Source organism: Sebastes fasciatus, chromosome 7, assembly GCF_043250625.1.
Source record: "Sebastes fasciatus isolate fSebFas1 chromosome 7, fSebFas1.pri, whole genome shotgun sequence".
Lineage (NCBI taxonomy): Eukaryota > Metazoa > Chordata > Actinopteri > Perciformes > Sebastidae > Sebastes > Sebastes fasciatus.
In genome coordinates, this window is record NC_133801.1 from 15,819,484 (window position 1) to 15,833,930 (window position 14,447).

The window sequence follows — 14,447 nt, forward strand, 5'->3', positions numbered from 1 at the left end:
GAAAATAACTTGAGTGACAGTATCTATTCCCTTTTTGTCATTTTCAAGTCTACGCTACTTTTATTTTGTAGAAAGTTTACATTTTATGTTTGTCTTTGTGTTCATATGCAGTTATTGACATATAAGCATGCACCAAACATTACAGGCAGTTTAGTATCATTCACCAAATAATCTCTTCAAGATATTATTTGTAATAATGTTGATATAATTTGGTGGGTCTCTGGGCCTTTAATATCCCACCAGGTTGGAAACCATCAAGTTTATGATGCAGAGCAATGCAAATTGAAGTGAAGAATGCACAGCAAGATGATTGTGAAATCCTTAAATTAGATGTAAACAGTAATTAGGCTACAACTTTGAATCACACTGGTATAGTCCTTTAAAACTGCTCGCACCTGTATTACTTCTGGTCTTTATCCCTGCTACAGTAGAGAGCAGTCATCACGGCCGCGTTGATCTATGAGGGAATTTACTTGAAACTGTGTTGCTGTTCATTACCATTATGATTCATGTTGAGTCAAAGGAATGAGCGCCCCGGGACCTCATAATGTCCGTGATAATGACATTTTTAGGAGAGATGTTTTTGCATAATCTGACATTGAACACAACAGGAATAAATGTTTGTATTTGATGATGTTGATGTTGGTGATAAAAGTGTAAAGTTTCTCAGTTGTGTGGAAGAAATGTATTTTGTTTTAACAACTGACTAAGAAATGTGATAATGTAATGCTCTGGGTGTTTTTTGTTTGTTTTAAAATGTGTGTTTTCATATGTAAATGTCACATTATTCTTATTGTTCTTATTGTTTATGCACAAAAAAAATGGACATGCATAATAATATTTTTTTTTACAAGTGCTAGAATTGTTGGCTTAACACTTAACAGTACATTTTCAAACTTACAAACCATTTAAGAGGAAGAAAGATAAGTTGATAAGTACAAATTGATAACGAAACAGGAAAAGTCTGCTAACATGCCCAAAATGGCAAAGAAAGCATGTTGATATTTAGCAGATATAATAATTACCATGTTCACCGTATTAGTGTTTTAGCATGCTAACCTTCTTCTACAAGATTGAATAACTGTCTTTGAAAAAGTATTTAAACATAATTTCGCCCTCTTTCACCCATTAGTCAAGGAAATGGTTTTATTTCAAGCTTTTTGTTTACTGAAGAGAAAGAGGATTCATTTATAAACCCAGTATCCCTTTGTAGGTTTTTTTTGTATTGTTCCATTTTACGATTTATTTAACCCCCCTGCCTGCCTTCTTCTGATCTACACTTGCTTTCAATGTAATTCAATTTCCCGGATTGAAGCTCGCTCCCTCCGAATCTGTGTCAGAGTGATTTTATTGCCCTTTTAAAACATGTCTAAAATCATCTTTGATCAAACTGTATTTGTTTTCAATATAAACCAATTCCCTGAATGAAGAATTCAATCCAAAATATGTTATCATCTTCTATTGTGTTTTATGATCTCCATAAACCGTTTCATAGCTTGGGAGTGTTTGGATAATATGAAAGCCTATTTGATTAATTAGATGAGATTAGTCTTTGATTAAAAAGGGTTTGATAGCGTTTTAATAGGCTTGGTTTCAGTTGGATTACAGGGTGAGCAGCCTCGGGCGTAATACCATAAATCACTGCTCGTGATGGATACGCTGTCACTCAAACGCCTGTGTGTCTCTTTCCTCCATGGGTATCCTACATAGGTGTGGTAATGTGTGTGCATGCTTCTCTGTGACTACGTTTGTGTATGTGTGTCATCCCTAATACACCCACCATCTCACCAGACAACATTAAACTCCCTCTTTGCTTTCATCTTTGTTTACTGCATGCACAGAAATCATTCTACCTCTTACGACACATTACCAAAGCAGCAGTCTGCCTCTCTTTTTCTCCCCTCTCCCTGTATTTTTCTTCCTCTTGTACATTTCGCTCCTCTCAGCATTAGAGAGTCAGGTGCAGGTCCCAGCGGAGGCATGTAGAGTCAGACAGAGGTATAAAACACGGCACTAGAAGTCAGAGACACAAGATATAAAACATCTGCCTCAGACATGGCCTTTAAAAAACTCTAATATTTTTCCCATTTTTATTAACTGTGCAACTGTTTCTATCAAGTTTGGGTGGCTGCTGTGTTTTCCTGACAAAATGTTTTTTCTGTGAGATGTTTATCTTCTTTAAAGGAACAGTGTGTAACATTTAGGGGGATCTATTTGCAGAAATGGACTATAATATTAATAAGTATGTTTTCTTTACTACTTAACTGGCTCTAGAAAGGGCCATTCATGTTTTCCCATCAGCCACCGTAGTTCTCCTACACAATTGGCACACGGGAGAGGTTGCAATCTGCAACCTCACCACTAGATGCCGCCAGATGTTACACACTGCACCTTTCATTTGGATTTCAAAAGAATTGGATCTGCATAAAGATGTGTGACTTTCAGTTTACCTTTGCTGCCTTACATACAATTAGCCTCTTATAATGATGTGCATATATTTAATATCTGCTTTCAATGAGGCTGGTGCTCAGTTAAATTTGGCAACATTGCTTTGGTGTGTTTTATAGAGCTGTGCTTCTCTGTGTATGATAAATTGATATAGGTTTACTTTTTAAAATGTTTATACCTATTTTTTTCACAGGAATAACTTTCATTCGTATCATTTTTCTTTTGTGCAATATGTGTTTTCCCCCGGTATAGTGTTTACAACTAAACTGCTGGCTCCTCCTGATAAGTTTTCCTTCTTTTAACAGTAGCTGTTGTCATGTTCCTCCAAACAGCTGTGTCTTTCTCCCCTTATGCTGGTTTTGTAGGAGGGTCCCTATGTGATGCTGAAGAAGAACTGGGAACTCTATGAAGGCAACGACCAGTTCGAGGGATACTGTATTGACTTGGCTTCGGAGATCGCCAAACACATCGGGATCAAATACAAGATCTCCATCGTACCGGATGGGAAGTATGGAGCCAGAGATCCAGAGACGAAGATATGGAACGGCATGGTCGGAGAGCTTGTGTATGGGGTAAGTTTGGACTTTATTGATTATGTTGTTATTTTTAGCATTCATTATTTATTTGTGTAGTCTATCTAATGCAAGAAAACAGCGGAGAATGTCTATCACAAGCTCTCAGATCCCAAGATGATGTCTTCAAATTGTTTATTCAATTTGATTCAATTCAACTTCAGTTTATTTATTGTTCATATCACCCAAAGAGTCTCTGGCACACTTCACAGGTTAGAATACATTAGAAACATTAGAAACGTAGTATGTACGAGTAGACACACAGGCAGAATCCCAAATAAACATGTAATGGAATTTTACTTACAGGACGGAGGTTAAGCAATTAAGAAAGTTAAAACAAGAACAATGACAAATTTGAGGTCATCAAAGTAGAAAGGAAAAACACATGAGTTTTAAACCTAGATTAAATTAAGAGATTATTTGATTGCCAAAATGGTTTTCAATAAATGTTCTGTCATTTGATTTATAGATTAACCAAGTAATTTATTCAGCATGAAACCACAGTAATAGACTGTCTTCAGAAATCTTAAACCCATTTTATTTCAAGATGTTGTGTGACAGCCCCCGTCCTAATACTTCAGCATGACAACGTACTATATACACAGGGTAGGAGAATGTAACATGTTCAGCAATCCAGTCCAACAACATTACGAATTCTGGCCTCAGAGAAATTGTGTTGAATCAACACTTCTCTGGCACAGAATCAACATAACTTCAACATTGTAATCTTATAGTATAATATATACCTGCAGGACTATTACATCGCATTATATGTGTTCCTGCTATTGTGACCTCACTGCAGGCCAACACGCAACAGCTGAGAAATGCTCAAAATAACTCTTATGCAGTCTATAAAGTCTGCGTCTCCTTAGTTACCGTGTCAGATTCCTGTGGAGATGCTGTGTCTCAGAGGGTTCACTTATTTCTTGAGAATTTGGCAAGCTGGTTACAGTAATTATGCTGCGGACGCCCATGCACGGTCTGAGATTTCACATTGCTGCTGTCTCGATGCAAACTTTATCAACATGCAGAAGACAATGTCAGTCGTCACTTTGCGGAAGAGTGAAAGTGGAGACGTTTGCTGCAGAACAGCGACAGCATGAATTAGCCTCCAGAAACCGTCTAGTGGAAGGTGACACGGCAGAACCGCTGCATTGACTAATCAGCTTGGATTTGTTACAAACACTTGCAGTCATTTCTGATGTCTCCTCTGCCACACAGAGAAAATACATTTGGAGGATTTCAGCACATTGTCCTCTATTGCATGTCCTTTACTCTCTGTTTATCTTTCTGACTTTCTTCTCCTTTTCTTACATGTACTCTTGTCTCCTGCTTTCTGTCTCTAATTTATATTATTTCTCTGTCTGTAGTGCATTGTGGTTTTTTGATATTCTTCTGCCCTCTCCTCCCATTGCTCTTTCCATATCGCTTCTGACTTCCTTGTCTTTCTTTTGCTGTTTATTCTCCTTGCATTGTAACATCCTCACTCCTTGTAGAGAAGGAACACTTGTCATTTGATAAGCTGTTTATTGTAGCCTCTTTTTCAGTTGAGACTGCAGACGTTGTTTAGACACACGCAGCTACTCAGAAACAGAAGCTCAGGGGCGAATTCGCAAAAATATTGCACAGCTTTTTCGGTGGCTAAACCTGCACAAATAAGACAAAAATGTGTAATTCTCAAAGCACCCGCAAAGCGTTAAATGCACCTCTTACTGTGCTGCCAAGCAAATAACGTCTCAGTCCTCATAAACTATTTGCACATATTTAAATCAGATAATATGCAGACATTTGGGGCAAAATTGGCCCCTTTCTACCAAATTAACCTCATTGCAAAAGCACTAATAGCCACACGCAGTTACAGTGAAATTATTAAAGTCTTCAGAGTGTTGGTGAAAACTGAAGCACATTAGTAAGGATTGTCTCAAACTCCTTTATTTTGGGATGCAGTGAAAGGATCAGTGGGCAACTCTGGTTCTGAAAAGTGAAGCTAATGCGGAAGTGCCTTAAACCTGCATTCTTTGTAATAGCCAGCAGGGGGCGACTCCTCTGATTGCAAAAAGAATAGTATAGAGGTAGCGCAATATCTTTTATGAATCGGACCTTGAAACAGGGCAGATAGCGGTTGCAAATGGTGTGCAATTCATTGTGCTATCAGCAGCAGCAATCTATTCTTTGTGAATTCGCCCCTCGGTGTGCTGAATGAATGATGTTTTAGACTCTTCTACAGATTTTGCGTGTGTGGGTCCTTGCAGACTAATTTATATTCTGGCAGTGTCACTTTCATGCCTACGTATGAATTACTTCTCTGTCATTCTTCTGGTTTTCCCTCTACCTCCTCTGTCTCTTTCAACCCTTCTCTCTCCCCCGCTGTACCACTTCCCCTTCTTTGCCTCCCTTATTTCTTTCATTCCCGTCCTTATGTTGCTCCTTCTTCAAACTCCACTGATCTTTTACTGTGCTTGTCTACTTCACCTGCTCCTCGTGTTTCAATTTTTATTCCTCCCTCTTTTATCTTTGTCCTCACTTTGCCCATCTGCAGGAGTTCACAGAGAATTCCTGCTCACCATCAGTCTCCTGCTTTACATGAATTTACTGCACATTAACTACCACTACCATGTGACTAAACTTAAGTACCGGTACTATTCTCCCCACCCCCTCTTTGCAGAAAGCAGAGATTGCCGTGGCTCCGCTGACCATCACTCTGGTGAGAGAAGAGGTGATTGACTTCTCGAAGCCCTTTATGTCTCTGGGAATCTCCATCATGATCAAGAAGCCCCAGAAGTCTAAACCAGGTGTTTTCTCTTTCCTGGACCCGCTGGCCTACGAGATCTGGATGTGCATAGTGTTCGCTTACATTGGAGTCAGTGTTGTGCTGTTTTTGGTGAGTGGGCGTTAAAAACTAAAAGTCAGCACTTGACTTGGGTTGCAGTGGATTTGAAGTGTTTTTAAAGCTTTAGGGGTGGAAGAACAGATAACTTATTCATCTCAAAGTCAAAAAATATTTCTCAACTAGTGGGCTACAGCAGATGGTGCCCTGTCTGACCTTGTAGATCCTTATAGTACACATTTACTGCTGATTAGAAGACAGTTTGGTCAATTTTAATAAGGGGATGATGGCAGTTTTTTGCTGCTCTATGCATTTTTCTGATGATATAATAACTTGTGTGATCAGCACTCTGAGAGTACACAGTGCGTATGTTTTAATGATTTTTAAAACTCGTCAATAAATTCTATCAGTTTTCGAGTATGGTAACATTGCCTTTATACCCACAACTGTTATGTATTTGAAGAAAGCTTCTGTGAAGGAAATCATTAGATACTTAAAGGTGTCCTATCTGGACAGAAATACCATCACAGACAGCTCTGTATAAGATATGCAAATACTTAAAGGAACAGTGTGTAACATTTCGGGGGATCTATTATTAGAAATATAATAGAAATATATATAATATATTATTCATAACCATGTTTTCATTTGTGTATAATCACCTGAAACTGAGAATCATTGTTTTCGTTAGCTTAGAATGAGTCCTTCATATGTACTCTCTATGGCTTTGTGTGTGTTAATCTCCCTCTCTCTCAATATGTTGTTGTTTATTGTTTTTATGTACCTGCACTGGTTGTTTTTCCTTTATAGACCTCTAAATGATCCATGACACTTTTTTTCCCTTCTCTGTTTCAGGTGAGTCGCTTCAGTCCGTATGAGTGGCATGCAGAGGAACCAGAGGAGGGCACAACAGAGCTGGGCCCCACCGACCAACCTCCCAACGAGTTTGGCATCTTCAACTCCCTCTGGTTCTCACTGGGAGCCTTCATGCAACAGGGCTGCGACATCTCGCCACGGTGAGGGGAGGGAAATGGCGTGTGTGAGACAAACAGAGTGCATTTGTGTGCGCGGCGTGTGCATCAGGCTGAGTAAGAGATGTAGTATTTGAGTCTGTGTTCATAGGAGAGTGTGTGTGGGATGGAGATAGCGTGTGTGTCTGTCTAACTGTCTGTAATGTTGGAGTGCTTTAGTGTTAGGCTGTGGTGATTCAGACGGTTGACAATGTGAATCACCTCTCTTAGCACTTTTTTAGCTTTCGCTGAACTGGACTGCTTCTCCCAGACAGTGTGTTACAAAGGCTGTGCCAGAAATACACATAAATAGACACAAACAAGGAAGTGAGAAGAAAACACCTGCACATCGTCCAGCGGCCGTGTCCATATGGGTGTGCTGTGGTGGGAGGCTTAGCAGTTTGCTAGATGTGTATGAATTGTTAATGCACGACTGAAGAGGCAGAGTCCGGCTGTATTTTTAGAATATTTATAGGAATATGGCATTTTATTATTGATAACCTAAGAATGCAGTTTAGTGAAATATTCATGGCCATCATACTCAAGACCTTTAGGGAGCAAATCTAAAGAGAGATGCAGATAGAAGAGAGTGATAGACGATGAGCAGAAAGAAGGAAAATGTGTGAGCGGATGAGTAAAATGTGTGTAGCAGAGATGTGAATGGACACTTCTCACTTCATCATAGACATGGAGACAAAGTGGTCAAAGGTTCGTACTGTGCTGTAGGACAACAGTGAATAGTTACAAATAAATTGTGAAAGTGTATAAGGGTTTAGAACATTATGATAGAAGTTTATGATGGTCATTCCCATGCTCACTTATGTCTCATAAGTTGTTGCAGCAATTTTTGGGTTGATACCATTTGTTACAAAGATTTGGTGCTAAATTTAACTATTTTTTACCACTCAAGAATTGATACAAATTATCAATAATTCATCCAAAATACCACAGTAAGACACCAAGACCTTGAGTGACCACCATAGAAAAAATCATGCTGTGATTTGGTTTAAAAAAATTTTGACATTTGGAGATTTCTGCAAGAATTGCATTTTTCGGCGATTGGATGGCAAGCACTTCTCTCAATTGTCGATATACCTAGGAAAGCCATCCACCCTCTGAATGCTTTAGGTCTGTAGTTTGTGGCTGTTTCATGTTTCATGAGGCTCTGATTATCCTAGAGGTCAAGACTGTTTAGGGACCCCAGTATGCAGAAATATTCCAAAACATAATTTTTCAAATAGGCAAAAATAACACATTTATACTGCATTAAAAAAACTGCATGTTTCTTGTCCAAACCTGCATGTGATGATCAAAAAGTGAGCATGTCTGTAAAGGGGAGACTCGCGGGTACACAAGAGAACCCAATTTCATTCACATATCTTTAGGTGAGAGGTCAAGGGACACCTGTGAAAATGTCTGTTTTTTTCCCTCGCCAACTTTGGAGCGATATTTAGCCTCCTTCCTGACAAGCTAACATGACATGGTTGGTACCAATTGATTCCTTACAGTAGGTGATGTAATTAGGTTTTGTTTTCACCAGCATTTGTTTGTCTGTCTGTCTGTCAGTCTGTTAGCAGGATTACTCCAAAAGTTCGATATGAATTTCAATGAAATTGTTTGAAGGGGTGGAGTGTAGCACAATGAACAATCCATTAGATTTTGGTGGCGATCCGGATCATGGTCCGGAGCAGCCTGAGCATTAAGACCACAGGGTATAACACATGTGCAGTGTAACTGATGACGTGTTGATGACGCATGACCCCGCCTCCTTCTGAGAGCAGAGAGAGACGTGTGTAGATGTGTGGCGAGACTCTGAGGTGCGGCGGCAGCTGCTGGCCGTCCGCAGTGAGAAAGAAAAAAGCGGTAGATGAGGGGATGAGAGACAACGTAGTGTGATGTTATACAGATAAAACAAGGCTGCTGAATGAGAGAGGCATCCGCTGATACGTTACACGGAAACACACTGTGTTAATAATAAGCCGACCACCTCACGGTACCGACAGCTGTGAGCTGTGATCTGTTTTTAAAGTCAGGCACCTTGGCGGAGGTCTGCGCTCTCCGAGTGCCATTCTAGTTCCATATGATACCAACCTGCTACAGCCTCTGAAAGACAGAAACGTCTGTCTGGATCACCAGGTCTCAGATTAATATGTACGGATATATCTTTGATTCTGTATCCCTAACATGATCATGTGTGAGAATATTGTTTGACTTGACTTTGGCAACACTCACTGAGAAGTAGTCACTGCTGTGATGTTTTCCCCTCAATGCACCAGCATGTTATAGTGATAAACACACTTGACTGGAGCTTCCTACATTTCGTTAACTTTCCATTTGTTCCAAACAAACTGTTGTTATTGCTCTCATAAATATTAAAAGCTTTTTACGCTAAGACACATCACTGCCTGTGCAGCAGGAATTAGGGTTTATCTTGTAGGTGTTGGGAATACTAAATGTCCATTATTGTGAAGAATATATATGAAAAGGTTGTTCATTTATTTAACCCCAGACAGCCTAATTCCCTTCCCTCCCTTTAACTTTATGCCCAGCCTCACTGACATACATATAATCTTTAACAATCTTTTCTCATCTCAGGGACTTTTTTCCTGCTTTTAAACCCAGTATCTCTCAAATGTTGCATTCCCATTAGCATTTCACTTTTGGCAAAAGGACAAAAGTTCTACATCGGTTGCCCAAACTTCACTTTCTTCCTCCTCTTCTTTTGCTCTTCTGCCCTTCTCCTTCGCTCTTTCATCCATCTCTTTCACGCTCTCTCTTTTCCTTCCTCCCCCGCTCCCCGACACCTGTCGTCTCCCACTCCTCCCCACTATACTGAGACTGACAGGCCAATTCTAGCCCAAACACACAGAATGGAAAACACTCACACCAGCTGCACACACACACACACACACACACACACACACACACACACACACGGGATGTGCACATGAATACACAGACGCTTCACACATTGCTTACAGTATACGTGTAGAAAAAACACCCGCTGTGCAGTATCACAACAATCCAACACACACACGCAGACCTCTCCATCACTTGCAGGACTTGTTATAGATGTGTGCGCAAAAGCTACAGCTGTCATGGTGATAATGTGATACTTAACATGAAGCCAGTGTTCGTCATACAAATCACCCGGCCCTGTCACTTCCAATACAGCACAGCTCCTCTGTAGGCCAAGATTACTGCGGTCCTAAGTGCCTGATTATATCGGTAGAATGAGAAATCTGTCACTTGTGTTATTTTTCTTCATGGAGGAAGTTTCAATGCAAACTAAGCTCAGACAATAAGGATTTACCATGTAAATTCAACATGATGTCTAATGTATCATCACAATGTCAGTCTCTGGAGGAGAACCATTTTGCAACAACTAGTACTGCAGCTGTATGTAGTGGTGTGACTCTGCTTCCAGGATGATCAGAGAGCAAACTGATGGAAACATGCTGCAGATTTGGATCAGGCTATGAGACCCCCTGCTGGGTACAGAACAGAGCTTTGGAGATGCACATCTCTTAATGGTAATATTGACAGTAAGGGGACATACGAGCTAACATACTGTAGGCTGATTTACTGTTTCCTAATGAGGAGGAGGAGGAGGAGGCCGACGGGGGGGGGGGGGGGGGGGATGAAAGCAGTAAAAGATCAGCGCATGAAAATGGTGGTAGTACAAACGAAACACTAGCACAGCACTGACTCTGAACCATGATGGATGTACAAATAAGCAACTGTTTGCGAATAAGTCGGACATATCAACTTAAAAGGCGATGTGTTGCGTTGATGTGTTTGCGCCGCTGCCCTCAAGTGGCCAAAAAAAGTCAGTTACTGCAGGTTTAATTACGCTCTTCCATTGTGGCAACATAGGCAGCATCAAGCAGCAGCATACAGTAAATGGTTCAGTATGCTTGAAAGGAACCATTTCGTACACGGTGTCATCCAATCACATCTAAAGGCAAAAGTTTTTGGCCATACTCTGATTGAAAAGCCTGCCGTTGTAGTGACAAGATGCAATGAATCGTATAAGTGGGCATAATGCAACGCATTTTCTGTTATAGCAGGAAAGGTGTTGGGGGAGAGGGCACGCTGTTAAACGATCTAATAAGGCCATGCAGGACAAGTTAGTGCTACAGTGTTTATGTGAATTACCTAGTTACTAGTTATGAGAAGTCATTGTCATTATTGATAACCACCCAACTGACATGACCAAAGCTTCCTACCTGAACAACACCCATTGACGTCAGTGTTTCTCAAAGGTTCTGAGGTAAACATAAACAGTCGATGCATACGAGTCGCGCTGCTGCGCTCACATATTACACAATCAACTCTTTGCAACACATCCCCACCACATCCGTCTATTTAATCTGTCACGCTCTGCTCACTCTTTTGTTCTGCCTAAGCTGCTACTGCTACACCGCTCACTGTGAGCATCACTACATCATCAGCTGCATTCACCTGTAGCTGCTGATTGTAGTGAGTCACTCCCTAATCACTCTAGGCGTCAGCGTGAGCAGGGAGTGATGAGGCTTAGACGTCAGACATGTACTGTTCCTTGCATCCACATATAACCGTTCAGTGTGAACTGGGAATGATGCAATTTATTATTATGCAAGAAGAGGTAGAAAATAAGTATGAAATTAACTTGTTCATTAGATCCTTTGATGAAGAAATGATGTAAGCCAGTAGACCAGGCTTTCTGCCATAAAACCAAGTGATGGATGAGCTCTCACTGTGACATTGTGCTCTGCAGAGACACTACATCATGTCCTTAGAAAAGGAGACGCGTCATGCATACCATCATGTCATATCATTTTTCTATCTCCTCAGTACATTACCTTTAATCTCCCATTCTCTTGTTCACCTTTGCGGGCAGACAAAGTCATAATGCTAACTTCAGTCAGAACTGACAGCACGAATGTGCTACAGATATACAGATATTATCATATAACAAGATGTATTCCTGCATGCAACTTTCCTTCTAACAGAAATATCCAACATTTATTTAACATTTACTTTCATTAAAGGATATAGCAAGGCACGTTCACTTATTCACTCCCTCAGTTTATCTGCCCCTCTATGAGCTGAATAGCAATGTCTGCAAACAAAACACTGAGACAATTACTAATAAAAGAGAATGCATAAAAGAATTGGAGAACATTTCTTGCTGTGTCTCTATACTCAGCCAGAGTTTCACTAACAGATCAAATCCACAGGGTCTCAATTACAGAGAATAACACTCTTCTGCGTGTGGTGTGTTGATTTAGGCCAATAAGGCAGGTGTAATTTTACACAGAAATCTGGGCAAGTGGAGCTTTAGTCTCTGAATGAATCAATGATCAAGTAAATTCCTTTAAAGAGGACCTATTATGCTTTTGTGCTTTTCCCCTTTCCTTCAGTGTGTTATATAGTTTTTTGTTCATGTAAAAGGTCTGCAAAGTTACAAAGCCCAAAGTCAGTTACTCTCCTCGACAGAAACACTGCTCCTGAACTGCCTGAAACGCCTTGATGGAAGTCACGCCTTTTCTCCCGTAACATGGTGATGTCACCAAGTAACACATTTGCATAATATCGGCCTAGCGGCTAGTTTGGCATGCCCTCAAACAAAGCTAGTTAGAGCAGAGCTGGAGCGGAGACCGAAGAGTTTGGTTCAGTCGACCAATCACAACAGAGTGGGCCAGCTGACCAATCAGAGCAGACTGGGCTTTTCGCTCAAAACAGAGCGTTTCAGACAGAGGGTGAAAAGAGGTGCTGCAGCACAGCCAGTATGAGAAAAGTAAAGCGTTTTTTTGGACATTAAAAATATGGACATGTTCTAGTAGAAACCTAAAATACAAGTATGAACCTGAAAATGACCATAATAGGTCCTCTTTAAAGCACTATTTTATTTGACACAAAATCAACGACTTAATTGATACTATATGAGTTTGAATGCAGTGTTGACTATTTTATTTATTCATATATATATATTTTACATTAGTCCTCTGATAGACTGGTGAATTGCTATTTTAAGCGGTGTTAACTTTGTTAACTGATGCCCAACTTCTTTGTTTTGCCCTGCGGTATTTTCCTTCACATTATCGTTACTTTTTCCATCTTCCATACGTCTGCCCCAACCACGGGATGCTAATTCATGCTCTGGTGTTTTTCATGTCATCCATCCTGCAACTTGTATCGTCTCCGGTTGGTCAGCAGGGATCAGAGTATTGAGGTTGACATTTACTGTTGAGCTGTGAATAAAGGGAAGGACGCACAGGTAGAGATTTGTTTTACAGTGAATGCGTTTTCTATTTTTCTGAAAGTGGGTGCAGTCTCCCTGGTTGGATATTTACAGCGTATTTGTGTTTTTCTTTCTCAAGTAAAATCTTGTTTTATATAATGTGTCATCTTACAACCTTTATGAGCATCCGTTTGTCAACTGCTCTCCATGTGTTACACACCGGAGGTTTGACTTTATACACTGAGCGTGTGTGTGAGACTGTGTGGGTTGTGTATTGTGTATTGAGCTGCCATATAGGTCCATTGGTATTCAGTGTGGGTCCCCCTCTCCCTGCTGCAGTCATCTCTGCAGTCTGGGAGACACAGTATAACACACACTCCTATTCAACTCTCCCACTTTCTCTCTCCTCTTTCCTCATCCACCTATCATTTTCCCTTTCTTTCTTACATCCTCTCTCACTTAGCGCCTGTTCCTGTTGCGTTTGTTGTTTAATCATAAGTTAATTGATATTTACATAGCTAGAAATTACAGCACGTGTGTGATGGCATGTCTGCGTGCTTTTGATAGAAAACTATTTTTTTTCTGAGAGACACACACGTGCTCTCTCTTTTACCGACTTGTTTTTCCTTCACCTTTCCGATCAAGCAGAAGATAATGGCTGGCAGCAGAGATGAACGCATTCACACACACACACACACACTTGCACACATCGTCAGAGTGACCTTGAGATGGCATTTGCGCCACACACACACCTGCCATCTTTGAGCCCAGGCTTTTTGGGTTTGTAATGGCGGCGTTTGGCACCGGTCACCTCGCGAAGGGTGGCGATAAAGTGATGGACAGTTAGATGATGGGACTGGAATTTAAAAGAAAAAAAAGAATAAATAGCATGAATAAATAAAGAATAAAAAATGGAACAGGTTGTACATTGAGGAAGACTAAGCGCTGGAGAGGGAGAGAGAGGTAAACTGATCACCAGTGAACATCTCCAAGGGATTGGATCTGTCTCTGTCAATAAACATCTGAAATTACAGCTCTCCTCTCGTGTGTGTGGGGGTGCATGTGTGTCCGCTGCTGGGTGAGGGCACTTCTGGCTCTGAGTGTATGTGTCATGTGTAAGTATTGAGTAAATGGCCATGGGTGTGTTGAATAGTTAATGATAGCAACAGATCCAGCTAATGGTTTGACTAACTAACTACTGTGGAGCGCTGAAGCTTACTGACTAATTAATGATCTCAAGGTCACTGGTCAGAGCCCAGTCCCACTGACCAACTGTGTTTATGAATTTCACCAGTAATAGTTTTTATAAATCCTATCTTCTAATCATATCTTTTCTGCTTCACTGATATAATCCCTGTTATTAT

General features: G+C 40.6%; 1 protein-coding gene across 5 annotated transcripts in view; it reads left to right on the top strand.

The window, feature by feature from the left end:
* The window catches only part of gria4a (glutamate receptor, ionotropic, AMPA 4a), a 114,609-nt gene that overhangs the window by 73,475 nt on the left and 26,687 nt on the right, over positions 1 to 14,447 (top strand). For all 5 annotated transcript variants that reach the window (XM_074641858.1, XM_074641861.1, XM_074641860.1 and 2 more), the window contains exons 11-13: positions 2,814 to 3,020; positions 5,686 to 5,901; positions 6,703 to 6,863. In XM_074641858.1, the coding sequence (XP_074497959.1) occupies positions 2,814 to 3,020; positions 5,686 to 5,901; positions 6,703 to 6,863 (584 nt within the window). The remainder of the gene's footprint in view (positions 1 to 2,813; positions 3,021 to 5,685; positions 5,902 to 6,702; positions 6,864 to 14,447) is intronic.